General features: G+C 46.1%; 1 protein-coding gene across 1 annotated transcript in view; it reads left to right on the top strand.

Annotated features, from left to right (window-relative positions):
• Positions 1-26,730, top strand: part of LOC133343816 (unconventional myosin-Ie-like) — a 43,933-nt gene that overhangs the window by 14,623 nt on the left and 2,580 nt on the right. Inside the window, exons 5-27 of the mRNA XM_061553688.1 lie at positions 887-974; positions 1,797-1,886; positions 3,628-3,759; positions 6,140-6,274; positions 7,847-7,979; positions 9,674-9,870; positions 10,368-10,448; positions 11,120-11,206; positions 12,388-12,474; positions 13,225-13,392; positions 14,045-14,130; positions 14,290-14,371; positions 15,254-15,360; positions 16,448-16,546; positions 17,014-17,158; positions 18,372-18,486; positions 19,305-19,474; positions 19,632-19,777; positions 21,052-21,198; positions 22,182-22,333; positions 23,184-23,294; positions 24,889-25,138; positions 25,751-25,926. Of these exons, the coding sequence (XP_061409672.1) occupies positions 887-974; positions 1,797-1,886; positions 3,628-3,759; positions 6,140-6,274; positions 7,847-7,979; positions 9,674-9,870; positions 10,368-10,448; positions 11,120-11,206; positions 12,388-12,474; positions 13,225-13,392; positions 14,045-14,130; positions 14,290-14,371; positions 15,254-15,360; positions 16,448-16,546; positions 17,014-17,158; positions 18,372-18,486; positions 19,305-19,474; positions 19,632-19,777; positions 21,052-21,198; positions 22,182-22,333; positions 23,184-23,294; positions 24,889-25,138; positions 25,751-25,926 (2,984 nt within the window). The remainder of the gene's footprint in view (positions 1-886; positions 975-1,796; positions 1,887-3,627; positions 3,760-6,139; positions 6,275-7,846; positions 7,980-9,673; positions 9,871-10,367; positions 10,449-11,119; positions 11,207-12,387; positions 12,475-13,224; positions 13,393-14,044; positions 14,131-14,289; positions 14,372-15,253; positions 15,361-16,447; positions 16,547-17,013; positions 17,159-18,371; positions 18,487-19,304; positions 19,475-19,631; positions 19,778-21,051; positions 21,199-22,181; positions 22,334-23,183; positions 23,295-24,888; positions 25,139-25,750; positions 25,927-26,730) is intronic.

Here is a 26,730-nt window from a genome sequence, read left to right as displayed (position 1 = left end):
TTGACTTGTTTGGCTATGTCGGGTGGTAGAGGGTTATTATAGTCAGTGCCAGGAATGTGAAGAAGTCATGATTGGGGCAATGCATAAATGACCCCCCCCCCCCGCCCTCAGGACCCGAACTCCCCACACACCCGCTAAAGATGGATCATACCAAATTAGTCTTGAGCGCAAGGGGGTGGTGGTGGCGGTGGTGGACGGCAGAGCTGACTAATACAATCACATTTTTAGTTTTGCCTGTTTCAGCACCTTCATTCAACTAAGAATAAGAATGTATCATCACAAACTCCTTGTATGTTTCGGAGATTCACAGCGTGACCTACAGCCATTACCTACTGATAGCAGCTATATAGATCTAAACTAAAATATATATATTTTTATTTTACCAGGTATGGCCCACTGAGTTATATATCTCTTTTCCGGAAGCGACCTGGCCACAAATTATACTTCAGCGAAGTGGCTTATCATGTGTAAATGGATAGCAGCCAAATACTCTTAATGCATATTTCTAAATGTGGAGGGAAACCCCGGAGGACCCGGAGAAAAATCCCCACGACCACGGGGAGAACATTCAAACTCCAAATATACAGTTGTCAAGGTTGGGTTCGAACCAACGACCTCCTGTATACCAGGCGAGGTAGTAATATCTCGCCAACGTGGCAAAATAAAATGTTCAGTTGACATATCGAGACTGTCCAGCACTCCACTTGTCGCTGGCCCCTTCCATCACGGCGCTCCGGCTCGTTCCGACCCATTTCCACCACTGGACTTCACAGGTGGCAACCCGACATCCAGCCAGTGCATGCGGCGATAAACTGAGATTCTTCTCTGGTGGCCTGCAATCAATCCGGCGCTGACCCGTGAGTTGCACTTTGTGTGTTTGAGGCAGTGGGGAGAGTGGCGCAGGCAAGACGGTGGCCGCCAAGTACATCATGAGCTACGTTTCAAAGGTGTCCGGCGGCGGAGACAAGGTGCAGGTAAGGGGCCGTCCATAAATGACGTCACGCACCTGGGGGGGGGGTCAGACATTTGTGACGATGTGTGACGAGGGGGGGGGGGGGGTTGAGAAATGTGACGTCACATCAAAATGCGCAACTTTAAATAAATATAGACAATACGTTCTACTTAATTAAATAGACTTTTTAATAAATGTTTTCTCCTACAACATCAGAGTGCAGCGCCACATTAAATACGCACTACAATGACAATAGTTTAAAGCGATTTGAAGCATGTTTTATTTTTGTGTGTCGATGTATCATTAAGCCCTTAGCTATCCCCTCGTATGCGTGTGTAGGTTTTCTCTGGGTAGACTGGTTTTTTGCCACGGCAGAAATAGAATTCACCAAACAATCTTGCACAGGAACCTCCCGAAACGGAGTCACGAGACTCAGTGAGGTGTTCTTAATAAGTAGATAAATGGAAATGTCAAGGTTGTTACAGTCTTCATAACGAGATATGTTATGAGCATCCTACCTGAATCAGAATCAGAATATTTATTTTGACTGGAGGAATCCTATGAGCGATAAAGCTCATTTTCACAAATGTCTAGTAGGGGCAGGTCAGAACGTTACAACAAACACCACAAACAGACCAATATCATCCATAATAGAGATTTTTGGGGGGGTTAGATCCCGTAAATATATAAATGTGTCGTTAAAACCCGCCACCACCCGACACAGCCAACTAGTAAGGGTTGTCACGTAAACAGAACTTGCCAATTCGTCACTAGTACAGCACACCGGTGTGTTGGAGAGCCAAGCCACACCAGTTACAATCTCTCTCTCCTGCACGTCTGACAGCACGTCAAGGACATCATCCTTCAGTCGAACCCGCTGCTGGAAGCCTTCGGGAATGCCAAGACGGTCCGCAACAACAACTCGAGTCGCTTCGTGAGTGGACAGCGCTCCCATGGGTTTCGTGGTCAATTGGGGAGTCAAAGGCGGCTGGGCGGGGTGCTGGGCTACATCGCCTTCTTTGATGCGCCATCCCCACGTGTGCAGCAATGTGTGTTTCTTAGCATTTAGAACTCTTCACGGATGTACACCAGAGCCCTGAATTGAGTCGGGTAACCTGTGGATACCTGGAGGGTTACCCCCCGTACCTAGCCCGATGCAGGACTTTATGATGCATTTTTATTTAATCAGAATTTACGTATTTTTCTTAATTGTTTCTAGGCCTCGGCAAGGTAAGGTAATTTACCCTTTTTACCGGGTAAAATGGTAAAGGTAAAGGTGTCGACATGCCAAGGGGTAAGGTAAAGTGTAAAGGTAGCGCGAAGTATTACCCGGTAAATACGGTTCCTTGTTTACCGATTAAAGCTCCCTGGCACAGTCCCTGGCTTCCATTTAATAAGTAATATTTTTTTTAAAAAAAATTTTAAACACGCTTTTATGAAATGTACCGTACTGGTAATGGCAGAACTCCACGACTCCAGGAAGTGGCCCCGAAGCTTGCCATAACGTAAGTGGCCGTGGTCAATTACAGCCAACGTCAGTTGACCGTGGACAATTAGACCCATGCCAAAACATAACATATAAGAAAATAATGTTTAAAAATATATCTATTTTATTTTGATGATATAATATAGTATTGTCATCAGTATGACATAAGTATACCAAGTTTGCAGTTGATACCACATTGGGAAGTGGGTTAAAATTGAGTTACAATATTTGAGGATATAACAACAACGACAACAACAGACAGAGTGAGTTCAAAGAAAGCGTGTAAAATTGGAATCGAGAGTATTCTATATGTATGAAGCGCTCTACCTAGCATTTACCTGTTATAATCCTTTTTCATGTATAGTACCCCAGTAATTACCCTGTAATCGGGTAATTTGTATGGCGTAAGGGTAAAAGGTAGGGTAAAGGTAGGCTCGTTGTTTTTACCTTTTACCTTACCTTGCCGATGCCTAATTGTTTCTTTTAAAAACATATTTCAATGACTAAATAAATTCAACTTGCCAAGACTTGACTACAGTTCCACAGGTTGTCGTCGACTACACTAAGACTAAAAAACCCCTAAAATTCTGACTACATTTAAACTGGTGTGAGGTTAGTTAACCCATACCACATGGATGTGTCCTGTGACCTCCTTCCATGTGTCCCCACGTGTTCTCAATGTACACCGAACCTGACACAAATTCTGTGGTGACATCACCGCAAATCTAGTGGTGAATGACTGCTGTTGTTTGAGCGGTGGCACAGTGGCAGTGAACCCAGACATACTAATGTTTCATTCCCAGCCATGGCCAACATCAGTGGCGGTTGGTATGTGAACCGGTCCTATGCCTCCCCTGGGTCGACTCAGCCTTAAATTGCGAGTTCCTGGTGCAGTGTGTAAACATCAACACTGGAGGAGGAGAGGGGGGGAGGCTGAATTATGGTGCTGGCAACACCGCCTCCTGATGCACCATGACGGCTGGCTCACAGCATGGTCCCCAACAGTTAATTGGGGATTTTTTTTGTGGGATGAGATATTAAATGACATAATTCTTGTCTTTGCGCAGCACTTAAGAGGATGTGTCGTCAGCATCTTGTGGTAGGTTGGCCAAGTCTAAACTGAGCGTCTGGTGTGTGTGCATCACTACCGCTGGGAAACAATGGCACGTGTCTCTCTCTCTCTCGACAGGGCAAGTATTTTGAGATTCAGTTCAGCCGAGGAGGGGAGCCAGATGGCGGAAATATCTCAAACTTCCTTCTCGAAAAGTCACGTGTCGTGAGCCAAAACACAGAAGAGAGAAACTTCCACATTTACTACCAGGTCTCTCTCCGTGCACGGCCTCCAACCAACATCGCTGAATTCCCCCGACACTTTCCACGACATGCGTATTCATCTGAAGTTATGATTGAAGACGAAATTGTGCTTGCAGGTGGATCATCATTGGAGTGGTTTGAAACTAAGCTCTCACTGCATTCCATCCTGTCCATGTCACAATTCCTCGTATATGTGTCTGTGTTTTTACAAATCTTATTCCAATCGTACCAGTGGTGCATAATGTGCAGTATTATGTATTTATAAAGAAAAAAACTAGTTAGCCTGTGGCCCCAAAAGTATTTTACTTCCTACGATGGCACGTATTTGATTCGTCTATGCTTTCATTATCTTAACGAAGGAGGCATCACACCGATACACTCCGCTGCTCCTGACGCGGTTATCTGACATGACCACCCGAGCGCAACATTGTCATTGTTGCTCTGCAATCTTCATCAGCAGCCATACGAAAGAAGAACAAAATTTTAACCTTAACAGGGAAGGTCAACCTCTGTAGGCCCCGCGCCATCTTTAGGCCCCACCTCTCTTGGTTAGGCCCCTCCCCTTCTTCTTTAGGCCCCACCCCTTGATCTGGACAACGATTTGGGCTCGTGGTGGGGTAGGTTGAAAACTGACATCTCGATTGAAAAGAATTTCTTTAGAACTACTGTATTTATATTCTTAGGTTTTTTCGGTAAAGTCACGTAGGTAAAACATCAAAATTAATGAAAATAAAATAAAATAAACCTAAGAATATGAATCCTTGCAGTCACGAAAGCTTCAAATCTAGAACTACTGTATTTAGTTTGTTGTCCTTCCCCCGCAACTCCGATGAGCACGGTTGGCTACGTGCGGTGCGAAAGACGTTCAACGTGCATACGTACACGCACAGCGGTGGTGGTGGGCAGAGACAGGAGGCAGGGGTTGGGCGGATACAAGACAACCAACATCCCTCTTAGAGCAGCAATATTTATTATATACACTATCATATGTAAAGTGGATTCTAACTGAGTCGCAGACGTACTCTTTGGAGGCAACACATTTATTAATACCAACACACTCAACACAAAGGGGTAACTGACCCTCTACCAGATAACAACTATGTTGATGGACCATCAGGCTAACTACACGAGTTACACTGGGAGTAGCTACAACGGACAGGACCCCAGCTTGGGTCCAGGCCACGTGTTGGTGACTTCTTCTTAAATGTAGAACGTAGATCTTCAGATGGCAACAGCAACGCTGAACCCCCGTTCCTCTCGGGGACCCGGCTTATATGCTCGCTGGCCATAGCTGGCCCCGCCCTTGGCCACGACCACCTTCTCGAACCCTCTAGCAGGATCTCGCCCCGGCACGTGACCACCCCCACTTGGGGCCCCCTGTGTAGATCTTACCCGTCACGTGCCTTTCAGGGTCAACCAGAGTGCCATGGCCTGGGGTAACCTCATTCCATGGCTGACACTCTCACACTCAATCCTGTAGGAGTCAGCACTGCAGGCCACACGTGGTGCCACTGAGGGTGTAGTACCAGCCCCTCTCTGGGGCTGGTACTACACCCACATATACGGGGTGTCCGCGATGTAAATACATCGCACGCCGTGCCTCGCTAGAGCCGGCATTACTCAGTGACATCCACGATGTCGCTACATACGTGATGTCCGCTATGTAAGTGCATCGCACGCCGTGCCTCTCTGGGGCCGGCACCATACAGTGATATCCGCGATGTCACTACATATGTATTACTACATACACTGTGTAGTATATGCAACGGAAAATAAGAGATAATCCTGTGCTCGGGAGCACTGAAGTAATCAGCTATTTTGTATATTATATAATGCCAGGGTGCTATGCATTGTGAGTATTTTTTATCTTCTCAAAGATTTAAAGAACATTATGGAGAAATAATTACATTCACAGGAGCATAAATTCAAAAGTTATAGCAATTTAAATTAACCGTGTCAATATTTTGTATTCGTTACTCCCGCCTCTTCGATATCTCTATGAAATATCTTCCAAACGTCTTCCGCCGTTTAATTTATATTAAATGTTTATTTGTTACACGGAAAATGCTGTGTTTCCTTGGCAACGCCCCGCTGCTACTAACAACATAATTATCATTGGGGTGGAGAGGAGCTCAGCCAGAAGCCAGCCAGGAAGTGAAGGCGTAGATTATTTTTAAATGTACCTGTAGTATTATTTTTTGTAAAAGGAAAGTGTTAATGCGGGGAGTCTTTTTTGTTTGTTATTCATGCTTGTGCACCAAAGCCAGCAGAGTTCCTTATTCCTGCGTTTGCGCGAGAGTTGATAATGAGAGACTCAATAAAACTGAGATGAGAGACCTCACTGCAATAAATACTTCATGTCCCTGCCCTTCCTTTTGCTCACTCAGCTCTTGAATGGAAGCTCTGGGACACAGAAGGAGGACCTGGGGATCTCTACGCCAGATTACTACTTCTACTTGAACCAAACTGGCATTTATGTTGTGGATGACACTGACGACAACAAAGACTTCCAGGAGACCATGGTACAGTACAGGGGTGGCTCATACAGACAAAATGGTTGCTGTTTCCCCACTTATATTCCACGTTACATTAAGTCGACAAACGTAATTAACATTTGTCACGTGACAGTCAAACATATGTGTTTCGTTATCACAGCTGTGATATGAGTGAGCATTCACCAAACCTAAATGAAAGCCAATTTATTTTTGTATGATATTTTTATGCAATCATTCATGTGTGGGCTCACACCATTGACTTGTCACACTTGCGATTGTGGATTCCTGCTCGGACTTAACCCCAGGGTCTTGGCAGCACTGACTCAGTGTCCTGGCACCAGGGACATGGAAGGTCAAGAGCAGGAGCTCAGCCACTGTGGGTGCCATGGGTGTCCAGACACCCCCCCCCCCCCCCAGAATGTTTAGATATGGCTAAGGAAACACCCACAACATCTTAGACAACAATCCTGGTTCTAGATTTGAAGCTTTCGTGACTGCAAGGATTCATATTCTTAGGTTTTTTCGGTAAAGTCAGGTAGGTAAAAAATAAAAATTAGAACCTCCCAGTTCAACCAGTCTACACAACAAAGACTCATTCCTGGCAGCGGTTTCAGCCTCACCACCTCTACATAACAAAAGGCTCAGTCCCATTTACACGCACCTTTACATCAGCCTCACCCTAACAACTCTTTTCAACCAGTCTACACAACAAAGGCTCATTCCTAACAGCGTGCTTCAGCCTCACAATAATAATATCCAGGGCCTACCTTGGCTCCTCCCACCCTCAACCAGTATATATATAATGACTGTTTTCTTGGAATTTTTCTTACTTGATACAGCTATCGTGCTGCGACGGTTCCACCTGAAGACGGAGGCTTGTGTTGCCCCCAAAACGTCGTGATTTTTATTTTATTTCTATTTTACTTTATTAATTTTATTTTTTTACCTACGTGACTTTACCGAAAAACCTAAGAATAACAATCCTGGTGTTGTTTAGTGCATTTTTCTCACTTCAACAAGATGGCAAATTGTGATTATGCCGATGGCGGAACCCTTCATTGCACAGTCGCGCACGAGCAGTTAGGTTCAGTACTGAGTCAGTCGCCAGAAGTTTCGTAAGTGCAATATAATCATAATAGAATCGTTTAGTTAAATGCATGTTTAATTGGGCGTATCTGTTCTACGACCAGCGTGGCAACACTAATTAATGAGAGCAGTACCAACGGAGTCATAGGTAGACGTTTTGGTGCTCAGGACAAGGTGCCATCCTCAGACTTCCCCACCGAAAAGTGAGTCATCAGTATCCACTGCTTGTTTGTTTCCAACAGTTCTATCACCCATACAGGCAGCGCTCCCCCCCCCCTCGGCCCCCCTTGGATGGGGGCCCTGGGCAACCACCTTGCCAACTCCCACCACCCCGCCTACCGCGTTCCTCCTATGACACTGATGAATAAATTACGGGTCACTGCATCCGCAATGTAACCAATAACCACTGGGTATCATTCGCTTGTAGCCCCCCCCCCCCACAACTTCGTGTGGCTGTGCCTCTGATCCTGAGCCACGGGACAACCTGACTTTCGAAATGTCTTTGGGCGCCAGGCTGCGATGCAGGTGATCGGCATTCTCCCCGACGAGCAGGCCATGGTGTTGCAGATCGTGGCCGGGATTCTTCACCTGGGCAACATCTCCTTCATGGAGCAGGGCAACTACGCTGCCGTGGAGAGCCTGGACTGTGAGAGCACCTCCGCCCACACGCACGCCCCTGGCAGCAGAGGGACCCGCAACGCTTATGACGCACAACAACCCCTCCCTTGCGTTGTCGCTCGACTCCTAAATGGGGACGCTGCTGCGGTGTAACAGGGCACTGGTATTGGGATCCAGAGGTCGCCGGTTCGGTTCCATCTCCCTGTGCGACGGCGTTTAGAGTATTTGGCTGCTCTACATTTCCACGTGATGAGCCACTTTGTTGCGGTAGCATTTGTGGCCAGATAGCGCCTGTAAAAGAAGCTAATAGCTCAGTGGGTTTTACCTCGTGAGATAAAAAAAATTGTTGGATTTTATTTGTATATTTTTGTTCAGTGATTTCTTTACCTTTCCTATACTTTGCACTTCGATCGTGTTTTTGTAGTGTTTGTTGTGTTTCGATGTTCTGACCCGCCCCTACTGGTCATCTGTGAGCTTTATAGCTCATCGGATTCCTCCAATATAAATTAATATTCTGATTCTGTTGAAACAATCGTGTAAGTTTCTTAAATCGCACCTGCCTCTGTACACGAAACAGTATAAATGGGCACACCACTCACAGAATGAGAATTTCCCACAACAGCTGTTGTGGGAAATCCTCATTCTCATCCAGTGTGATACTGTTGCAGATGGGCACGGAGGCAGCTGTGATATAAATGCCACATATACACTATGCATTAGAATTTGCAGCCCTTTGTCAATCCATTGCTGGACGAAGGTCTCCCCACGTCGCGTTGGTCGTTTGGCTACGCTTCAAGATGCTGGTCAGCGTAGGTTTGGTGAAGGGGGGCCGAGGAACAGTTCGGATGTTACTCATCACTAAGTGTTGAGGTCAGATTTTGAACTCAGGTCACCAGGTTCACGGTGTTCACCATTGCGCCACCGCTCCACCCACACATATTTACAAGCATTTATATTTAAAATCCTGTCACCAAACAACCCGGAATACACCCAATCTTGTCAGATCTCAGAGGCTAAGCAGCGTTTGAGTCTGGATAGTGTTTCAATGTGCAATCATCATGTAGGACAGGTGGTTATGGGCTGCAGGGCTATGTGGTAGGCAGAGAGGGGGGTACAAAAAACAAATCCATAGCTCCATAATACAATTTTTGTGGGTTATATCGTGTAAATATAAATGTGTCATTAATACTCTTAGTTTTTTCGGTAAAGTCACGTAGGTAAAAAAATGAAATAAAAATTAATAAAAATAAAATAATAATAAATAATTTCATTTTTTTTCCTACGTGGCTTTACCGAAAAAACTAAGAGTATGAATCATTGCAGTCACGAAAGCTTAAACTCTAGAATGTGTTATTAAACCCGCCACCACCCGACACAACCAATTAGTAAGGTCTCTCATGTAAACAGAACGTGCCAATTCCTTACTAGTGCAGCACACCGGTGTTAGAGAGCAAAGCCACAACATTTACAATCTGAGTACGACGTTTCGCCAGTAATTACAACTAATTACAACCCAAAAATCCTCTTTTACGGATGATATTGGTCGCGAAAGCCAACGTGTTAAACAAATCCCTTGCTGCAAATGTACTTCCATGCTGGCACGGCGCCTATGCTCCCCGCCCTCACCGATACGCAGCGACTAGCACGGTGAAGTGTGGTCAAATGAACCCCACAATCGGGACGGCGTGGGGGAGGGCCTTCATCCAGCGATGCGTGTTTCAGACCTGGCATTCCCAGCCCACCTGCTGGGCATCGAGCAGGACCGGCTCATGGAGAAGCTGACAAGCCGCACAATGGACAGCAAATGGGGCGGCAAGTCTGAGTCGATCACGGTGACGCTCAACACGGAGCAGGCGGCCTACACACGCGACGCGCTCGCCAAGGCCCTGCACTCGCGCCTCTTCGACTTTCTCGTGCAGGTGACCTGCCCCGCCTGTCCCACCTGTTCACCGGTCAAATGGCCCACTTGCTTGTCCACCTATTTACTGGTTAAATTGTTCTGTCTGCTGGCCCATCCGTTCAATGATCACACGACCTGTCCATCACAGCAGCATGTTCCCACGTCACATGATCTGTCTGCCCATCCGCGAGTTCAACAGTTACCTGACCTGTCTGCCTGTCCACCTGTTTACCGGTCACATCAACTGTCTGCCCACATATCTACGCACCTGTCAGATGACCTGCCTACCCGTCTACCCACACCTTTCAGATTACATGTCGACCTATCTACTCACAGACCTGTCAAACTACCTATCTACCCGTTTACTCACACACGTGTTGTATGTATGTATGTCCGTTGAACTTCTTTCGCACCGTACGTAGCCAACCGTGCTAATCGGAGGTACGGGGGCAAGGGCAACAAACTGTCTGTTGACCAGCGTCGCTGCCTGTCCCTGCCTTGTCTAATGTGCTGCAGGCAATTAACAAGGCGATTAGGAAGGAGAGGGAAGAATACAACATTGGGGTGCTGGATATCTATGGCTTCGAAATCTTTCAGGTACAAACATCTGACACCTATTCAACACAACGTGCATGGGATTACTGTTGCAATGATGATGGTCTACATTCTCTGTCAGTACGTTATCCAGCTGACAGCTGATTATTAAAATCCAACACCGTCTGTAAATGATGACGACAATTCAGTAAAACGAGAACTTTAATTGGTGGTCTGGACAAAGGCTGAGAGCTGTGTACGTGCAATGTGGTGGTCGCAAGACTTGCATGCAAGGCATGATCGGAGTCGTGCCTTCCTGCGGTTTGTGAGTAGCACAGCGTTGCGTGTTGTCATTAAGATCTGCATATAAAGCAGGGGGTCGCGGTGAGTACATAACCAGGCAGCCGTGAAAGACAGTTTGGGACATTTAGTCTGCTCTTAATGATCTTTGTGGCTCTAGATTTGAAGCTTTCGTGACTGCAAGGATTCATACTCTTAGGTTTTTTTCGGTAAAGTCACGTAGGTGATTTATTATTTTATTTCTATTTTTATTATTTTTTATTATTTGTATTATTTTTTATTTTTATTTTTACCGACGTGACTTTACCGAAATAAACCTAAGAGTATGGATCTTTGTGGCGTTTCTCTTTAGTTTGGCCAATGAGGAGCAAATAAAAACACTTAAAAGCTCATTCATCAATACATGTCTAATCTATGCCTGGTGTGTGCTGCAGAAAAATGGTTTTGAGCAGTTCTGCATCAACTTTGTGAATGAGAAGCTGCAGCAGATTTTCATCGAGCTCACACTCAAGGCAGAGCAGGTGAGCCATCGATACTACCACTTTACAAACTCCAGTCTCTGGAGGATTAAAAATAAATCCATCCCAGGATTTCTCACCAGCTCCAACGCCTCATCGACGACATATACTTACTGGTCGGACCAGAATCAGTCTCTAAGAAATCCCGTTTCATATTTAATTTCTTAACCACATTGGAGAACGCTTTTTCACCGGTACGCTTGAACATCTCAGGGTTATAACGCACCCCTACACGTCAACCGATCTGCCACATCTGTGGAAGCGTCATCAGTAGGGGCTGCAGGATGTCTCTAGAACTGCCACAGCTGTGGAAGCACCATCAGTAGAGGCTGCAGGATGTCTCTAGAACTGCCACAGCTGTAGACGCGTCATCAGTAGGGGCTGCAGGATGTCTCTAGAACTGCCACAGAAGCAGCCTGGTTGTGTGTGGCTCAATCTGTGGGCCGTTTCCAGTCGCTGCCCCAGGTCTTGTGCCATGTCAAATAGCAATACAGAAGTGTTGCAGAAGCCAGGATTAAAACACAGGATCTTTGCAGTACTGGTTCAGTTATCGCTACCATTACATTAGAACAATTACAATTTGTATTTATACGGCATCCAAATACAACTGCAGCTCAAGGTGCTGCACCTACACAGTGTGGCACGTATATCCTGTATACGTCGGCACAGCATGAATTCCCTTGGCCGCACAATCTCTGACAGGGGTGATCATTGTTGTCGCCCGCTAAGCCCCCGTGTGTTATCCATTTTGCAAGCTGCGTGGTGTGCTGATGAACGGCTGGATCTGCAGAGGTAGCGAGAGCCTTGCTGCGTGCATTGCGTTTGTCGGGTTTGTATGTTCATGGTGGCGAGGAGGTGTTAACTATCTCGCCTGGTATACAGGAGGCCATGGGTTCGACCCCGACTCTGACCCTTGTATATTTGGAGTTTGCATGTTCTCCCTGTGGTCGCGCGGATTTTTCTCCAGGTCCTCCAGTTTTTCTTCCACATTTAGAAACATACGTTTACCGTATTTGACTGCTATCAATTTCTACATGATAAGTCACTTCGTTGAGCTATCATTTGTGGCCAGGTTGCTTCTAAAAAAGAGCTATATAGCTCAGTAGGCCTTAGCTGGTAAAATAAAAATGACAGCACATGGTTCTTAAGGACTCGCTTATCGCTTTCATCTACCCTCCGTGCAGGAAGAGTACGTACAGGAAGGCATCAAGTGGACACCCATCGAATACTTCAACAACAAAATCGTCTGTGACCTCATCGAGAACAAAGTTGTAAGTGGCACGGGTCGCTTGGCTCTCACGCATCATACCGGCAGGGTCAGCCAGTAATAAGCCTTGTGCCTCACAGTAAGAAGGACCTGGGTTCGATTCCGGATTCGGACACTTTTCTATGTTGTAAAATGAATGTTCTCCCCTGTTCTGCAGGGGTTTCCTCTAGGTTTTCAGGTATGCTGTCATAGTAAAACAAATGTATATATATATATACTATAACTGTGTTTGCTAAAAATCCTCATTCTGAAATGTTACCCGCAAATTACTCAACTGGATTACACATAGCAACATTGCCCTCTGACTGAGAAAAATACTTGGCAGGACCCTGCTGAAAAATTATTATGAGACTCGGTAGGACTCAACAGGTTAAACAAGCTGAATAAAGTAAACAAAACATACATGTCCAAGATTTTCTAACCTAAAAGGAATATTCTTGTCATCTTCACACATACTCATGTTAGGACTACCACCTCTGAGGTCCAAACAATCCTGACACATCATGGGAAGTAGAATATCATATTATTATCTCACAATTCCGGAAGTGAGGAGAACTACATGTGAATGCATTGTCTTGAGTAGTGCATCATTATAGTTATTAATCGGCGATTTCCCAGGACAACCAGAGGATGACCCTGGAAAACCCAGGGCAGGTGGCACCACAAACTCACGGGCCTATTTCCCTACTCTGCTGGTTGAAGGCGTCGTCACATCGACTGGCATGCTGCAATCTTTCCCCCCCCCCCCCGACAGAACCCGCCGGGGGTGATGAGCATCCTTGATGATGTGTGCGCCACCATGCACGCTAAGGGCGAGGGCGCAGACACCACGCTGCTGCAGAAGCTGCAGGCCGGCATCGGCTCCCACGAGCACTTCAACAGCTGGAACCGCGGCTTCGTCGTGCACCATTACGCCGGCAAGGTGACGGCGGCACGCGCCGCATCGCGTGGCTGGCGGGAGCAGCCCCGGTGCTGGGGAATGAAGTGGGGGAGGCCCTGTTCAATTTTCAACCTTTAAAACAATATATATATATATCTCCTAGTTGCGCTCCTGGCATGGTGCACACTCACTACTGTGTATGCATGCATGTACGTAGCCAACCGTACGTGGTTTTGAAAACGTATCGGTTTAGCCATGTTTGTTTGTTGTAGTACAAAGTTAGCTTGATAACTTTAATCTACATTGTCTTACGGTTGTTATTGTTTGACTTGCATCCCACTGGGATTTTTGCACACAGCGTTGAAATACGGTGTTTTTTCTGGAAGACTTTTGCTGTTTTTTCCAGGATTGTTCTGTTGCGTGTAGTCACTTTAAGATGTTTCTTGTTCGTGTTTATGTTTTGTTGCAGTTGCACCCGAGTCAAGAGCCGCATTGCTCACAGGGCTATACCTCATAAATGAAACTGAACCGCGCTAATCGGAGCTCCTGTGTTAACAATGCACTCATCCTTAAACACCCACTCTCACAGATACGTATGCCACTGGCGTAACCGCTATACAGATACGACTCGAGCAATGGGGCATCAAGTTCACACTCGCGCCAGGCCCTGACCTCGCTATTCCCATGCCCCCAGGTCTCTTACGACGTGGAGGGCTTCTGCGAGCGCAACCGAGATGTGCTTTTCCCTGACCTGGTCGAGCTGATGCAGAGCAGCCAATAGTGAGTATCCTCTGTCACCGACGCACGCGCTCACACACATGTGCACGCACGTTTGCGTACGTGTATATGCACTTCATGAAAGGCACAACCCAAAAAAGGCAACTTTGAAAGAGCACACTTTCTCTTTGGTCACCTTGCCACATGTCCCAATTCCCGCAGCCCCTTCTTCTACAGCCTCTTCCCCGAGAACCTGCAGGTGGAGAAGAAGGGCCGACCCACCACGGCTAGCAGCAAGATCAAGGTGCGATGTCTGACTGCACTCTTAAGACTTTAAACTAAACGCTTCAGGGAAATTACACTTGCAAAACACACGGCCATTCAGATGGAGATGCTCTTTGCCAATAACGTCTGAAAAAAAATCTGCCTATTTTGTTTAACAATGATGAGACCCAGAAGCTCAAAACGGGTACAGAGTTTTCAGGCTTAAACATATGTTGCGGGATCATATTGGTTTGGAAAGCCAATAGGCCGATGGACTAAAATATGTTTTTTTAATTTATGTGTGCAGACACAGAACGGGGCTCCACTTATATATGATTTTACTCGTGAAATAGCTCATTTACAAAACGTTATTTTTTTACTGTCATAGGGGGTGAAAGGAAGCGCTTAATGTTCTGTGTGACTAATTTTCTTTCGGAAATATCTTAACTGAGAGAGTCTTGGAAGGTTGGGAAACGAAATAATGATATGCGTATGCTAATTACCGTAACTTTATAACCGTTCTTTTGCGAGACTTGTATTGTGAAAATTAACAATATTGTATTATTTCAGTGCAGGGGAAAGTAGGGGAAAAGGAAAGTTGCAGGTAAAAATATAATGAAAAAACTTTCGTGTGATTGGTCGTTATGCAGTTGGCATTCCTCCAGGATAAATAAATATTTTGTTTCTGCATGATTTAAAGCCTATTTTAAAAATAGACAAACTTAAAAATTATTGTACATTTAGCTAATATCATGTAAATATACAGCAATCTGCAACTCATTTGATTGAAACCGAAGCACCGCATACACAGAAGAACGTGTCAGAAAAATGAAAGATCAGTCAGTGTTGTTGTGTTGTGCGCGCATTGACCGCGTGGTCTGCGCACCTGTGTGCGCGCGCATTTGCTCTCGCTCGCGTGCAGAAACAAGCCAACGACCTGGTGAACACGCTGATGCGATGCACGCCGCACTACATCCGCTGCATCAAGCCCAACGAGACGAAGCGCCCTCGCGACTGGGAGGAGAGCAGGTGCCGAGGGCCGCTCACACTCGCGTTACCACCACCACTGTTTAGTTCGTTTTGTTTAACCGGGGTGAGAGTTAGAGAGACCAGAAGAGTCTCAAGTGTAAGCGCATTGATTTTTTTTCTATAGGATAGAATATTTCGTAACATAAGTTGTCTTGGTCAAACTACTTTGAAAACACTCACAATAAAAATAATATTCGAGACAATACAAATAATTATAGCACGAAATATAACTGCTTTTTGTGTTTAGTTTTTTGTCCTTCCCCCGCACATCCGATTAGCACGGTTGGCTACGTACTTTGCGAAGAAGTTCAACATGCATACAACTAAATGGGTCATATCTTGGGAAGAAGAATATCTCCTGATACCAGAAGAGGGGATAACTTGGTGGAATCGCATTGTCTTCAGTGGTGCATTATTGCACAACTGATGAAAAAAAAACACGACTTATTTTTTTGTCATGGGTTAACCTACAGATTTCTTAGGACAGTGACGGCAAAAAAGAGGACGATCCTGGAAAGCCAGAATGGGTGGCAACCCTAGTAAATACACACAACGCACACATACGCAGACGTACTTGTGCTCACCAGTGAGCCAGAAACTCGATCATCTATTCCTTCAAGTAACTCACATTATAATAGATTTTTCAATGCCCACGTCATGATAATCATCATGGTCTGTTCTGGGTGACCACAGTCGCGCACCGGAGATTTTTTTTTACTTTCCATTTGTGCATCAGGCGTCTGCACCTGCCACAGTTCATGCAGATGCAGTTTAGGGGTCGTGACCCACAAGCTTCATGGAAGATCGAAGCCAGGGATTGTCTGCGTCAGGATTTTCACGAGGTGTCTGTGACTTCTTGTGAACTCCCAATTTGTGCTTTCCACGCGTCGCCAGCTTTGAAGTCGCATTGTCGAAGGTGAAGGCTGCGTGCGTCCAAAAGGTTCTCGCTCGATTTCAAACGGCGGCGAGAATCCCACCGTGGGCACGGCGACTCTTCTTTCTTTGGTCAAGGCCGACGCGGGTCCGCTCGTAACGAGTTTGCTGCCCGTGCGTCCACGACGTGCGTGCGTGCGCTCTTCCCGTGCAGGGTACGCCACCAGGTGGAGTACCTGGGTCTGCGGGAGAACATCCGCGTGCGTCGCGCCGGCTTCGCGTACCGCCGCGTCTTCCAAAAGTTTCTGCAGAGGTGAGCGCCGAACCCTGGGACACCAGTGGCTCAGCCAATGCCAGCTGGGATTGTCCGTGCAAGGCAATATTCATGACAATTATAACAGCAATTGCAATGATCATGGTAACGGTGATGACAATTGTTCCAATGATTACTATTACAATGATGATGATAATGATGACAATGACAATAATTATAACGATGATGGCAATGCTGCTGATGATAATGGTGATGATGACAATGGGAATTGCAATGACGATTGTACCAAAAAATGACTGGTGGTGGTGAGAATGAAAATGACGATGGCAGTGATGAAAATTATCATTTTTTAATAATAATGAAAATTATTATGGTGGTGGTGATGATGAAGATCACGATGATGAAAATGCAAACGGTAATGGTGGCGATGATGGCATTTACAACGATGATGGTGATGATGACGACGACGACAACAACCTTGGACGCTTTGCGACCCGCGCGGACAGGTACGCAATCCTGACGGCGGAGACGTGGCCGGCATGGCGCGGGGACGAGCGCCAGGGAATCACACACATCCTGCGTGCCGTCAACATGGAGGCCGACCAGTTCCAGCTGGGGCGCTCCAAGGTCTTCATCAAGGCCCCCGAGTCGGTGAGATGAGAAGGCCCCCCCCCCCCCCCCCGTGCCGCCCCTCGGCAATGTGGCAGCGTAGAGTGGTGGTGAGTGGTTGACTCGAGTAGGTGAGTGGCGATCTGTATGAGAAATACTTTTATCTTTTGTGTGGAGAGAGATTTATATACGAAGGAGACACACGACGACATTTTGATTGTGCAGGGCTGCCTTTAGGAAATTTAGAGAGGAGTGTTAAATGTTGAATGTGCTTGGGTGCCTGTCTGCGGTAGGGTATCGGTGAGCGCGCTGCGCTATGAACCCGGCGACCCGAGTTCGATTCCCGCTCACGGCCAACATCAATGACGATTATCTGAACCGGCCCTGGGCCTCCACCTAGGTCGACTCAGCCTCAAATGAGTATCTGCTGCAGTGTGTAAAGATCGCCACTAGAGAGACAAAGGCGGCCGGGCGTGGTGTTGGCTACCCATCCCCTAGTGTGCCATGCCGGCCTTCATAGGTGCTCGCTAACAGCACTCTTAAGGCTATACAGGGGATCTTTGTCTTTAGTGTGCAAGCGTGCTAACATTTTGTGGGGAGCAACAAATATGTTTTGCCTGGTCCTGGGCCTCCCCTCGGTTGTCTCAGCCTTTTAAATGAGCACCTGGTGAGGTGTGTAAACATTAGCATTGGGGAAACAAAGGTGGCCAGGCATGATGGCAGCCACTCATAGCCTCGTGTGTCGTGCCAGCTTCAATAGATGTGCCCTAACATCACTTCAAGTTTCAAGTTCAAGTTTCATGTATTAGGTATAGTCCTGTGAGCCATGCGGCTTTTGAGTCGGTTGCAACCGCAACAAACAAAATATAAAGAGAGAACATCTTAAAGCGACGACGCGCAACAGAAACATCCTGGATAAACCAGCAAATCTTCCAGGAAAAAAAACACTGTGATACAACGCTGTGTGCAAAAATCCCAGTGTGATGCAAGTCAAACAATAACAACCATAAGACAATTTAGATTAAAGTTATCAGGCCAACTATGCACTTCCACAAGAAACATAGCTTAACCATATGTTTTTGAAATCACCAAAATAAAGCTATAAAAACAATGTAACAACAGTAATCATAGGAACTGTGATTTAAATTCAACAATAAACGATATACATATGCTTGCTCCAGCAGTCTGTTGAAGGCTATTTCTACGGGAGATCGTTGTCGCCGTGAGTGTGTTAACTCTGTGTTCTCTTTCTCAGCTGTTCCTCTTGGAGGAGATGCGCGACAGGAAATTTGACGCCTTTGCCCGCACGATCCAGAAGGCCTGGCGCAAGTTCAACGCCCACAAGCAGTACGCCCGCATGCGGGAGCAGGGTGCGTAATAGATGAGTGGTAATGTCTTGAATTGAATAAGGTTCAATTGACTAAATGGTGGGGGGAGGGGGGGCATTAACCCCGGAGAGGGGGGCACAACACAGTCAATGTTAAAAACAAACTTTAAATAAAAAACAATATAGAAGGGGGAGCTGAGGAGCAGTGACGGGCTACACCCCGTCAAGTTCTATGTGAGTCTATGGCTTTCTGTGAGCTATCTGGGTCTCCGTGTTTGTCTACAGGTGGGTCTCTGTGCGAGAAGTGCTGATGAGAAAGTCACTGCCAGCCACATGCCAGTTTATAAGTAATTTCCACCTGCGCACACGTGGACTGCAAGACCCAAGGAGGACTTTGTTGCCTCCTCCAGCTGGAGCCACGAATAGCCACGTATCCAGGCCCTGTTGAATGACAATCAAGGCTGGAAATGGGAAGGAATTACTGGGGGACCTCATAAATGCCCCCCCCAAGCACACACATATATATATATAACCTGCCACTACACTTGTCCCTGGTTCATTACAGAATGCAGTCGGGTTAAAATGTTTATTCCCACCATGACAATCTGGGTCATTCTGGCCTATTTCGACTGCTGATGATACGTTTCCTTTTTTCAGCTTTGAAATTGTCTTCTCTATGATACCCATAAGTCGTAGTCGTTGAGAATAATTTTCCGTCCACTCAAACAGTTACTGTAACCAGTGTATCCGTGCCACCGATGGCTTAGCACACGACGACGAGACGCCACCGCCAGTTCGGCTATCCTTATCGGAAACCTTTTAGCGCGCAAGCTCAAACACCCGTGTGCTGGGTTCCTGCAGCCTCGGACATCCTGCTCAACAAGAAGGAGCGGAGAAGAAACAGCATAAACCGCAACTTTGTCGGAGACTACCTCGGTATGGACGACCGACCGGAGCTCCGGCAGTTCCTGGCGAGGCGAGAGCGTGTGGATTTCGCCGACGTCGTCAACAAATACGACCGCCGCTTCAAGGTGCTCCTCTCCCGGCTCTCTCACTCGGTGCTGCCTGGGCTGGCGAACGCTGCCGGCATGGATCACGGGCAGAAGGTTTAGCTCGTACGGTTTGTGTGAATCTTTGCCCGGCATTAAAAGCTGTATGGATTCTCCTCCCCTCGTGTCACTCCGGCAGTTGGTGAAACGAGATCTCATCTTGACAGCTAAGTACCTGTACCTGATCGGGCGTGAGAAGGTGAAGAAGGGACAGGAGAAAGGCCAGCTGATGGAGGTGCTCAAAAACAAAATCGAAATTGACAAAATCCAGTCCATCTCGCTCAGGTAAGAAGCACACGAATTTGGCCGAAGTTGTAAAACTGTTGTCACATCTGGGATGGAGCACCCAGTTCCTGCCTCATTGCACCTGTTATGATTCAACGTTACCAGCACTCACTGATTCACTCCATTCACTGGTGAACAATCACCTTCTTATGACTCTTCTATCGCTACTACCATGGTCAATGTTCCTATGAACTCTATTGATTGATTGTATGTATGTTGAACTTCTTTCGCACCGTACGAAGCCAACCGTGCTAAGCGGAGGTGCAGGGGAAGGACAACAAACTAAACACAAAAAGTAGTTCCGATGAAATAAGTTTTCAATGTTGATTTAAAAGTGGAGTCTACCAGGCTGACTTGTTTTTTCTCATCTGTATCGTTTTCAATTACCATCCTGCAGGTCAAAACTCTTCTCTTTCTGCCTCTTTCCTTGCACTTCTAAGACCTTGCTCAAATCAGAAAACAACTGAACTCTCATATATACCTTCAAGAGTGCTGTTTTTTTCACAAAGGATGAGACAAAACAAATGAAAACGACGGACCAAACGATGCAGACAGATTGACAGCACGGACAAGGAATTGCACATAACACAATTGTAACCTCCAATTGTGAAAATTCATAGAATCACAGTGGAAACAGAGGTTGATTTTATCATGCCTAAGCGCTACCGTTCTATATATACCTGCGTAGGGGTAAGACCGATCATGATGTCTGGTATTTCTACCCTATCCATGGCTTAAGTGAACTTATAATTGAGCACTTTTGCACAACTTTAGGATCTAGCAGACGGAATGAAGCAATGGCAAGGTGTGGTGGTATCTTCGGGCGCAAATTGACTATGCGATGATGATATAATAATTGTGATCTCTAGTCTTTGTAAGTCTGCGTCTATTAAACTAATGTAAAAGTCACGGAAGCAGGAACGTCAACTGAAAGTTGGCTACTGTGTGTGTGGGCCGCTACGGTCGTGGTAGTGTAGTGGTTAGCGCACTGCGCTACGAACCCGGGGACCCGAGTTCGACTCCCGCTTACAGCCAACACCAATGACGATTATCTGAATTGGTCCTGGGTCTCCCCTAGGTCGACTCAGCCTCAAATGAGTACCTGGTGCAATGTGTAAACATCGTCACTAGGGAGACAAAGGCGGTCGGGCGTGGTGTTGGTCACCCACTTCCTCGTGTACCGTGCCGACCTTCATAGGTGCTCGCTAACAGCACTTGGCTCAACAGTCTGTTGGGGCTATACGGGGGGTTTTTGTATATTTTTTTGCATGCAGCACTTTGCAGGATGACATGTTCATCGTTCACGAGCGCGAGGACGACAATCTCCTGGAGTCTGTCTTCAAGACCGAGCTCCTCAGCCTCCTGTGCAAGCACTTTGAGGAGCTCACCAAGCAGAAGCTGCCCCTCAACTTCAACAACACGTGAGGCCGCGCTGCTGTGATGCCGCCTGTCCGCACCTGTGTGCGACGATACTGTGTGAACCCCATACTCTTAGGTTTTTTCGGTAAAGTCACGTAGGTAAAAAATAAAATTCAAATTAATAAAAGTAATAATAGAAATAAAATAATAAACCACGACGTTTCGGAGGCAACACAAGTCTCCGTCATCAGGTGGGACCGTCACAGCTAAATTTACTGTATCAAGTGAGGAAAAAATTCCAAGATACAAGTTCTTAAATACAAGTTAAGGGGGGGAGGAGGGGGGGAGGAGCTTATCTGAGTGTGGTAGCCAATGAATGGAACGTATTGGGGGGGGGGGGGGGGCGGAGCTAAAAGAGAACAACAGGTGCACATGCTGTGTGAACCCCTTTGTCTTCTCCTGATCCCCCCCCCCCATCAGCCTTGAATGTTATACTCATTATAGTTCTCATTTATCAACAAGAGCCTCATTGAGCATTGAGCATCAAGACTGCATCTGGGATATTTGGCAAATTCCTCATGGAATATTTTTTCCAAAGATAAACGGAGCGCCTGCAGAAAACCCTAACATGCGAGATGACGACACTCGCATGATAATTATTACAATCGTAATCAGCTTTATTTATTGGGGACAACTTTGCTGAGTCTTGGGACCTTTTTTGGGGGGGGGCTTCTGCAATCGGCATGTTAGGAAAAATTAATGAAATGAGTGTTTGGCACCAAAGAAATCTGATAACGAAAGGTGAGACACCTAATTTCGCTACTGCTATGTACCGGCCTCCTCACAGCCTAGCAGTTTTAACATCCCTCACGCAATGAAATATGTACGATCCACCTCATCGGGTTTACGGGTTTTGCGCCACTGTCATGAGTGTAAGCCAACGCCACTTATCTTACACGCACTCCACCAAATTCAAGTCACTTCCCTCTCGCTCTGAATGACACCTCTTGATTCTCAATGCCTCCCACCCACGTGTCCCGTGAAGGCTGGAGTTCCGGGTGAAGAAGGAGGGCTGGTTTGAGAGGGGTGGCACTCGCCAGGTGTCATTTGTGTGCAAGACTGGAGACGTCGCAATTTTGAAATCCAGTGGCCGAGTTCTTACCGTGGCCATCGGCCGGGGACTGCCCTCCAGCTCACGTGAGCAGCACCGGTGCCGCGAATAGAATTGCCACCTGTCCTGCTTTTTCCCCAGGATCGTCTCAATCTATTTTGTAGCGATGCTTTTTGCAAGGATTACTCAATTGTATGTGATACTCTGGACTTGTGCGTTACTTTTTTTTTTCTTTGAGATGTGGGCATCGCTGGTACACAAGCATTTATTGCCCATCCCTATATTTATGTCGAATTCGGTAAAAAAAATCAATATTCCCAGAGCCAAAATGTACGTGAATACAAGACGGTCCTTAAACAACGTCACGAGACAGTCCCTAAAGTGCCGCATGAGGCTCTGAAGCCGCAGATTGTTGGCCCGTGCCTATGGTAAACTAGACTTCCATGGTGAACTGGACTCACATGGTAAACTGTGAACTTCCATGGTCAACTTGACTCCCATGATAAACTGGACTTCCTTGGTATACTGGACTCCAATGGTCAGGAGTTGGCAACCAAAACAACAAGAAGAGACATTTTTTTCTAATCTGGTAAAAAAATACTCAATATTGTAAGAGCTGCAATCCATGTGAATGCGAGACGGTCCTTAATCAATAACGTTACGAAGCAATCCTTAAAGAGTCACATGCGGCTCTGGAGATGCAGGTTGATGACCCCTGCTTTAGCGGAACCAAAGATATATATTTGACTCTAAAGCATTTAATTTGAGGCCTAGAACCAAAACTATTGGTCTAGGCATATCGTCTCAGCATGCTCGCATATATTTAAAGCTGACAATTTCATTTAATTGTCGTGCACTTGACAGCATGTATGCGTTGTGGGTTTTAACATGCATGCCGGTTGTAATCATCTCTGCCCTTGGCACGTTTCCTTTCAGGCCCAAACAGAAAGGAGATCATGAGAGGCAAGGGGAGAGGCAGGGGCTTTACAGCGCAACCATCTTATAATAAACAAATCCAGCAACGTCCACTGCCAGCCGCTAACGCAGGTAAGCATCCACACACAAACACAAGCATCAGACACACAAAACTCGCCCTCACTCCATGCTAAAATGCCTATTACCAATATGCCCGATCTCATCAGATCTCAAAAGCTAAGCAGGTTTTAACATGGCTAATATGCAGATGGTCAACCACCATGCACAACAGAATGTTTTCGGCTGGAGGGCTACATGATGGTGGGTAAAGGCATCGTTTTCTCTATTTTTCACTCCTATCGGGTTTTTTAATATATTGTTTGTTATTGTAACTTGCTGATCTGACCCTACTGGACATCTCTGATAAAGAGCTTCATAGCTTATCGGATTCCTCCAATCCAAATAAACATTCTGAAAATGGTCAAATAACCCTGACGACCTGCACGCGACATGGGGAGACCCTCACCCATGAGCGGATTGACAAAAAGGTCGTACATAACATTACATCAAAGACAATGGTTGTAATCCTGTGTTGGCAGTGGAGCACAAGCACAAATAAGAAAAAAACACTCAACACATTTAAATCTTGACTTAAAGCTTTGCTGACTGCAGGACTTCATATTCTTGGGTCTTTCGGTAAAGTCACGTAGATACGTAGATATGTGACTTTACTCAACACATTTATAAATAACACTACACTAAAGAGGAAAAATAAACGATAGACATTTTGATAAATGATCCAATATGCAAAGCAGAGACATGTGCTATGAATAGGGGTCTATTATATATATTTTTCCTATTGAGAGTAGAGTTATTGACAAATGTGTTGAGATTTTGTGACAAGTATAATAGTAAAATATGCACAAACACCATACCCGTCAACCCGTACGGTTTACCCGTATTCTTGTACAGGGAAATTGAATTTTTCAGGTCCATACGGCGTACAGCCGTTTCAATACGAGCAAGCCAAAAAAAATGTATGTTTGTGTTTCTCCCTTGTGATGGGACTTTGTAGGATGAACGTTGAGATTTATAAGGTTGCACGTTGTGAGCAATAAGGTCTGAATTGGTCTGTAATAAGGTAGGCACTGCTAATCGGTTAACAGGTATGAAACATATTCTTAGTTCAATCTTAATTTTGGAGCTTTCGTGACTGCAGGAATTAATCTTTGGTTCTTTCGGTAAAGATAAATTAATAAATGAAATAATAGCATTATTTAATTTATTATTTTATCGATAAAGATAAATTAATAAATTAAATAATATCATTCTTTAATTTATTACTTTATCTTTATACGTGACTTTACCGAAAGAACCAAAGATTATATTCTTAGTTCTTTCGGTAAAGTCACGTAGAAGGGAAATAATACAATAATAAAAATATAAAACAATACAATTCTCACGACGTTTCGACTGCAACACAAGCAATCATCATCAGGTGTGAAATCCACAGCAAGACAATTTGTGAATTTCACACCTGATGATGATTGCTTGTGTTGCAGTCGAAACGTCGTGAGAATTTTATTGTTTTATATTTTTATTATTTTATTATTTCCCTTCTACGTGACTTTACCGAAAGAACCAAGAAATATGAATCCCTGCAGTCACGAAAGCTTTAAATCAGGTATGAAATGCTTAACGCGTGGGATCACGCCTGTCCAAGCAGGCTACAAAGGACCCCAGCACCAGAAGCAGCAGCAGCATCGCAATGGTGCGCCGCCTTCTCAGCGTCAGCCCACGTGTTCAGCCAAGGCACCCGCCTATGCCCAGCCCAACATAAAGGGTGGCACCAAAAGGCAGCAACAGCAGGAACTACCTCACCTGCCACGCCACGCATCTAACGTGCGCGCCCCTACCGCTGCCCAGACCAAACGTGACATGGACTTCATGCGGGTGCCGGATCAGGGTGCGGCGGGGTACGTCATCGTCCTCAAAACTCCAACTTATTAAAAAAATTCCACTGCGAGCTTTCTTACCCACACCCATAAATAAGACCACATTATCTCCACTGGCTAGCAATCCAGTATCCGATCAATTTAAAAATCTCACTCAACGCCTCAAAGATCCTTCATAGACATGCCTTTGCCGAATTCTCCTCTTATCACTCTCCTCTTGTCCACACATTCTCTGCTCCAGCAACCAAAGTTCTCTGTCACGACCCCCCTTTGTATGAAACCCCCTTGCCCCAGCCACCTGTGCTGTCAAATCCCTGCCCCTGTTCAAGTCTATGCATATAGATATTATATAAATCAACATTTATATTGTATCATCCATTATCTGCCTGCTGTTGTGTCGCCACCACTACATCTGGTGCTCAAGCATTTGCAATTCATCTCATCTGCGCATGTGCATTAATTAGATATGTCACTCCATCTCCGCTTTGGTTACTGCTCCAACACATGCATTATTTTTTTGTTCACAGTTTTGCACGGCTTCAGAGCACGAGTTTCCCATGGTTGGTAACCGTATGTGGTGTGATTGTATTTGTTGTTTTGTGGCTTTGTGAACGCGCGTGCGTCCTCGTTCAGCACCCAGAGGCAGGTGTCCCAGGTTCGCCCTCCGCCGGGAGGCGGAAGATCCAAGCCTTCCATGCAAGCCAGAGCAGCCGCTTTCCCGCGCTGTCGTGCCATATACCAGTACGACGCGCAGGACACGGACGAGATCAGCTTCAGCATCGGCGAAGTCTTCGACCTCACCCGGGAAGGTGGGTGGTGCATGTGCAAGGATGGTGCGTGGCCTGGTGGCCGCGAGTAATGATTGCAGCGATGAGGACAGGCAGGGTCAAGCGACGTAACTGGGCGAGGAGTCACCGCGGAGAGGGGGAGGAACCTGCGAGGTGCTAGCGAGGCTAGGAAACACTCCGGCAGAAGAGAGTTCGGGAAAAGGGGCGGGGCCCCAGCCGAAGTGAGATGTAAGGGAGCGCATAGCGGGGCTTGGGGCTGCCGTGGGAATTCGGGGTTCCGGACCGTCGTCGCTGTGGTCATCGAACTCATCGTCTTGAAAAGCTGGAGAGGGAGTTATATGTCTTTACCGTAGCTACTACATCAACGGCTCCTATATAGTCAGCTATATAGTGAACGTCGTGTGGCAGCTACATATAGTCACCCAGTTGTATATAGTGAACCTTCGTCCACCTGTAACATGTCATCGAGTCGGGTGGACTATTTATAGAATAAATATATAACTTATGCAAGACTGCGTCTTTGAGTGCTACACTACACATGTAAACATCGTCTTTGCCCGGTGATAGTCCGTACACGCGTAAATGCTTCGCTGAGCCTTGTGTGTGTCACTGAATCCACACGCACCTCAATCAAACTTTTTCCAGCTTCAATGGAAGAACCTGCAGTGTCTGGGGCTCTGTTGTGTCGGATTCCCACTGACGATTGTAGCCGTGTATTTCTAACAATGACAGCCATACCTAGGCGATTATATATGTGTGGCCTTTCTTCTAAGAATGTATACTTATAAAGTACAGCCCTTTGTCAATCCACTAATGGATGAAGGC

The sequence above is a fragment of the Lethenteron reissneri genome, chromosome 18 (assembly GCF_015708825.2).
Source record: "Lethenteron reissneri isolate LAM-NWPU_2019-01 chromosome 18, ASM1570882v1, whole genome shotgun sequence".
Lineage (NCBI taxonomy): Eukaryota > Metazoa > Chordata > Hyperoartia > Petromyzontiformes > Petromyzontidae > Lethenteron > Lethenteron reissneri.
Note: the sequence above shows the minus strand (reverse complement) of the source record. Positions and strands in the feature narration are given on the sequence as shown.